A 6,000-nucleotide genomic window follows, 5' to 3' on the forward strand; every position below is an offset into this window, starting at 1 on the left:
CTCAGGACTTGCTTTATGAATCTGGGTCCTCCTGTATTGGGTGCATATATATTTAGGATAATTAGTTCTTCTAGTTGAATTGATCCCTTTACCGTTATGTAATGACCTTCTTTGTCTCTTTTCATCTTTGTTGGTTTAAAGTCTGTTTTATCTGAGACTAGGATTGCAACCCCTGCCTTTTTTTGTTTTCCATTTGCTTGGTAGATCTTCCTCCATCCCTTTATTTTGAGCCTATGTGTGTCTCTGCACGTGAGATGGGTTTCCTGAATACAGCACACTGATGGGTCTGGACTCTTTATCCAGTTTGCCAGTCTGTGCCTTTTAATTGAAGCATTTAGCCCATTTACATTTAAGATTAATATTGTTATGTATGAATTTGATCCTGTCATTATGATGTTAGCTGGTTATTTTGCTTGTTAGTTGATGCAGTTTCTTCCTAGCCTTGATGGTCTTTACAATTTGGCATGTTTTTGCAGTGGCTGGTACCTGTTGTTCCTTTCCATGTTTAGTGCTTCCTTCACGAGCTCTTTTAGGGCAGGTCTGGTGGTGACAGGATCTCTCAGCATTTGCTTGTCTGTAAAGTATTTTATTTCTCCTTCATTTATGAAGCTTAGTTTGGCTGGATATGAAATTCTGGGTTGAAAATTCTTTTCTTTAAGAATGTTGAATATTGGCCCCCACTCTCTTCTGGCTTGTAGAGTTTCTGCTGAGAGATTCGCTGTTAGTCTGATGGGCTTCCCTTTGTGGGTAACCGAACCTTTCTAAACTCTGGCTGCCCTTAACATTTTTTCCTTCATTTCAACCTTGGTGAATCTGACAATTATGTGTCTTGGAGTTGTTCTTCTCGAGGAGTATCTTTGTGGCATTCTCTGTATTTCCTGAATTTGAATGTTGGCCTGCCTTGCTAGATTGGGGAAGTTCTCCTGGATAATATGCTGAAGAGTGATTTCCAACTTGGTTCCATTCTCTTCGTCACTTTGAGGTACACCAGTTAGACGTAGATTTGGTCTTTTCACATAGTCCCATATTTCTTGGAGGCTTTGTTCGTTTCTTTTTATTCTTTTTTCTCTAAACTTCTCTTCACACTTCATTTCATTCATTTCATCTTCCGTCACTGATACCCTTTCTTCCAGTTGATCGCATCGGTTACTGAGGCTTGTGCATTCATCACGTATTTCTCGTGCCATGGTTTTCAGCTCCATCAGGTCCTTTAAGGACTTCTCTACATTGGTTATTCTAGTTATCCATTTGTCTTATTTTTTTCAAAGTTTTTAACTTCTTTGCCATTGGTTCGAACTTCCTCCTTTAGCTTGGAGTAGTTTGATCTTCTGAAGCCTTCCTCTCTCAACTCGTCAAAGTCATTCTCTGTCCAGCTTTGTTCCGTTGCTGGTGAGGAGCTGCGTTCCTTTGTCGGAGGAGAGGTGCTCTGATTTTTAGAGTTTCCGGTTTTTCTGCTCTGTTTTTTCCCCATCTTTGTGGTTTTATCTACTTTTGGTCTTTGATGATGGTGATGAAAACCATCATCACCATCATCGGAGGGCGTAGGACCCTCCGAGCCAGGTGCCGGATATAATCTCCGTTTGTTAAGCCCATTGGAAAAGCGCAGTATTATGGTGGGAGTGACCCGATTTTCCAGGTGCCATCTGTTGCCCCTTTCTTTGACTAGGAAAGAGAATTCCCTGACCCCTTGCACTTCCCGGGTGAGGCGATGCCTCTCCCTGCTTCAGCTCACGCATGGTGCGCTGCATCCACTGTCCTGCACCCACTGTCTGGCACTCCCCAGTGAGATGAACCCGTTACCTCAGTTGGAAATGCAGAAATCACCCGTCTTCTGCGTCGCTCACGCTGGGAGCTGTAGACTGGAGCTGTTCCTATTCGGCCATCTTGGCTCCACCCCCTGACTTGTTCTTTTTCAATTTGGATTCCTTTTAATTTTCTTGCCTGATTGTTCTGACTAGGAATTCCAGGACTGTGTTGAAGAGAAGTGGTGAAAGTGGAGATCCTTGTCTTGTTCCAGTTCTTTAGAGGAATGTTTTTCTTTTTCTTTCTTTTTTTTGTTTTTGTTTTTTTTTTAAGATGGAGTTTCGTTCTTGTTGCCCAGCTGGAGTGCAGTGGCGTGATCTCAGCTTGCTGCAACCTCCACCTCCTGGGTTCAAGCAGTTCTCTTGCCTCAGCCTTGCCAAGTAGCTGGGATTACAGGCGCCCGCCATGATGCCCAGCGAATTTTTTTTTTTTTTTTTTTTTGTATTTTTTAGTAGAGATGAGGTTTCACTGTGTTGGTCAGGCTGATCTTGAACTCCTGACCTCACGTGATATGCCCACCTCAGCCTCCCAAAGTGATGGGATTACAGGCATGAGCCACTGTGTCTTACTAGAGGATTGCTTTTCTTTTCCCCATTTAGTAATGATGTTAGCTGTGGCTTTGTTACAGATAGGCTTTATTTTGTTGAGGTATGTTACTTACATACCTAGTTTGTTGAGAGCTTTTATCATAAAGGGATGTTTTAATCTATGAAATACTTTTTCTGTGTCTATTGAGATCGTTTGCCATATGGGTTTTGCTCTTTGTTCAGTGGATGTGATGGATCATGTCACTGATTTGGGTATGTTGAACCATCCTGGCATCCCTGGGAAAAATGCTAATTAATCATGGTGTATTATGTTTTTGATGTGCTGTTGGATTCAGATTGGTAGTATTTTGTTGAAAAATTTTGCATATGTGTTCATCAGGGATACTGGTCTATAGTTTTTTGTTGTTGTTGTGTCCTTGTCTGGTTTTGGTATCAAGGTAATGGTGGGCTGGGCCTTGTAGAACAAGTTAGGGAGAATTCTCGCCTCTTGAACCTTTGCAGTAGTTTGAGGATAATTGATGTTAGTTCTTTGAAAGTTCAGTAGAATTCAGCAGTGAAGCTCTCTGGTCCTGGACTTTTCTGTGTTGGGAGACGTTCTCTTACTGACCAAATCCCGTTACTTGTTACTGGTCTGTTCATGTTTTCTATTTCTTACTGATTCAAACCTGGTAGGTTGTATGTGTCCAGGAATTTATACATTTCCTCTAGGTTTTCCAGTTGTTCATGTATAGTTATTCATAATAGTCTTTATGTTTTGTATTTTTTTGTTTGTTTGTTTTGAGACAGAATCTCCCTCTGTTGCCCAGGCTGGAGTGCAGTGGTGCAATCTTGGCTCACTGCAAGCTCCGCCTCCCGGGTTGATGCCATTCTCCTGCCTCAGCCTTCCATGTAGCTGGGACTACAGGCGCCCACCACAGCGCCCAGCTAATTTTATGTTTTGTATTTTTGTGATATCAGGCATAGTGTCTTCTTTTTCATTTCTGATTGTGTTTATTGCAGCTTTTTTAAAGTTTTAGTACAGCTAGCAGTTTATTGATTTTATCTTTTCAAAAAAATTTTTTTGTGGATCCTTTGTATTTTTTTTAATGTATTTCACTTAGTTCTGCTCTCATCGTTATTCTTTCTTTTCTACTAATATGTATCAGGTTGCTTATTTGTAATCTTACTCCTTTTTTGATAGAAGAATTTATTGCTATAAACTCTTTTCTCACTGCTTTTGCTATATCTCATCAGTTTTGTTATGTTGCTTTGATTTTCAATTGTTCTAAGACATTTTCTTATTCCCTCTTTAATTTCTTCCTTGACCCAGTGGTCATTCAGCAGCATGTTGTTTAATTTCCATGTTTTGTGTGTGTGTGTGTGTGTGTGTGTGTGTGTGTGTGTGTGTGTGTGTGTGTGTTGTTGTTTTTTTTTTTGAGCTGGGGGTCTCACTCTGTTGCCCAGGCTGGAGTGCAGTGGTGTGATCTCATCTCACTGCAACTTCTGCCTCATGGGTACAAGCAATTCTCCTGCCTCAGCCTCTTGAGTAGCTGAGATTATAGGTGTCTGCCACCACACTCATCTAATGTTTGTATTTTTAGTAGAGACGAGGTTTCACCATGTCAGCCAGGCTGGTCTCAAACTCCTGACCTTAAGTGGTCCACCTGCCTCCACCTCCCAAAGAGCTGGGATTATAGGCATGAGCCACCGTGCCTGGCCAATTTCCATGCGTTTGTATAGTTTTCAGTTTCTCTTGTTGATTTTTAGTTTTCCATTGTGGTCTGAGATGATACTGGATGTGATTTTAATTTTAAAACATTTTTTGAGCTTTGTTTTGTGGCTTAAGATATGGTCTTTTCCTATAGAATGTTCCATATGCTCATGAGAAGTATGTGTATTCTGTTGCTGTTGAGTAAAGTGTTCTGTAAATATCTGTTAGGTTAATTTGGTTTTTAAGTGCAGTGTAAAATCAGTTTTTTTAAAATTAATTTTCTCTCTAGATTATCTGTCTAGTGGTGAGAGTTGGGTGGAGTCTGTTTCTCCCTTTAGATCTAATAATATTTGATTTATGTATCTGGGTGCTCTGTTGTTGGATCCATGTATATGTTTAGAATTGTTATATTCTCTTGCTGAATTGATCCCTTTATTATTATATAATGACCTTCTTTGTCACTTTTTGCTCTTTTTGACTTAAAGTCTGTCTTACCTGATACAAGTATAGTTACACCTGCTTGCTTTTGGTTTCCTTTTGTATGGAACATTTTTTCCCATCTTTTTGCAGCATACAATTGGGTCATTTAAAAAAAAGAAAAACTCCTTTCAACCAGTCTATATCTTTTAGGTGGAAAGTTTAACCGGTTTACATTCAAGGCTGTCATTGATACATGCATGAGGGTTAATTTCTGTCATTGTATTAATTGATTCTGGTTGTTTTGTGTATCTTTTGTTTCTTATTTTCTCTCTTATTCATTGTGGTTTGGTGGTTTTCTGTCGTGGTAACACTTGAATTCTTTCTCTTATTTGTGTGTTTGTTTTACCAGTGGAGTTTATATGTGTTTTGTAATGGTAGATATTGTTCTTTCACTTCCAAGTATACAACTCTCTTAGTAGAGACGGGGTTTCACTGTGTTGGCCAGGCTAGTCTTGAACTCCTGACCGCAGGTGACCTCAGGTGATTCCCCCCACCACGGCCTCCCAAAGTGCTGGGATTACAGGCATAAGCCACTGTGCCCAGCGAGATGATCTATTTGAAGTGTGATTATCGGCTCATTATTTTGGTGTTTTTTTTGTTGAGGGGAATACCAGATACCTCATCAGTCATCTTGAAACCCCTCCTTCCTGACTGTATTTATTGAAAAAATAAGTCCACTTCCTTCTTCATTACAGATTTGTCCTTTTGTTCCTTTGTTGTGTAACACCTGTTTTTCCTTGCAGGATGATAAAGTCAAATCCCTCCTCTGTAGCTTGATATATTATAGAAGTTCAATGACTGCTGAACAAGTTTTAAATGCTGAATGTTTCTTGATGCCAAAGGAGAAATCAGTTCCAAACCCAGAAAAAGATACTGAATACACCCTATATAAAAAGGAAGAAGAAATAAAGACGGAGAACTTGGATAAATGTATGGAGAAGACAAGAAATGGTGAAGCCAAATTTGATTGTTAAATTATTATTGTTGTTGTTGCAGATGTTCTTTTTAAAAACTTTGTTTAGTTTGGTTAATACACAGAAATATCTAGAAATATTCTGGGACTAATTGAGTTGTATCTTTAGTATTCAGGTTGTGAAAAATAAAGATGTTTGGCTATGCACAAAATAGTTTGTATGCTTTGAACTTTAGTTTACTTGGAGTTTGTTATGGTTTGTCTGTGTCCCCACCCAAATTTCATTTTGAATTGTAATTCCCATAATCCCCACGTGTTGTGAGAGGGACCTGGTGGGAGGTAATTGAATCATGGGGGCAGGTTTTTCCCATACTGTTCTCATGGTAGTGAGCAATTCTCATGAGATATGATGGTTTTATAAAGGGGAGTTGCCCTACACAAGCTTTTTGCCTGTTACCAGTAAGACATGCTGTTACTCTTCCTTCACCTTCCACCACAATTGTGAGGCCTCCCCAGCCATGTGAGCAACTGTGAGTCCATTAAACCTCTTCCCTTTATAAATTATC

General features: G+C 39.7%; 1 protein-coding gene across 7 annotated transcripts in view; it reads left to right on the forward strand.

The window, feature by feature from the left end:
* STK31 (serine/threonine kinase 31) overlaps positions 1 to 5,664 on the forward strand; it is a 133,782-nt gene extending 128,118 nt beyond the window's left edge. For all 7 annotated transcript variants that reach the window (XM_055347332.2, XM_031013448.3, XM_055347331.2 and 4 more), the window contains one exon: positions 5,265 to 5,664. In XM_055347332.2, coding sequence (XP_055203307.1) covers positions 5,265 to 5,495 — 231 coding nt within the window. In that variant the 3' untranslated portion in view covers positions 5,496 to 5,664. The remainder of the gene's footprint in view (positions 1 to 5,264) is intronic.
* The last annotated feature ends 336 nt before the right edge of the window (positions 5,665 to 6,000 follow it).

Source organism: Gorilla gorilla, chromosome 6 (genome assembly GCF_029281585.2).
Source record: "Gorilla gorilla gorilla isolate KB3781 chromosome 6, NHGRI_mGorGor1-v2.1_pri, whole genome shotgun sequence".
NCBI classification, from domain to species: Eukaryota; Metazoa; Chordata; class Mammalia; order Primates; family Hominidae; genus Gorilla; species Gorilla gorilla.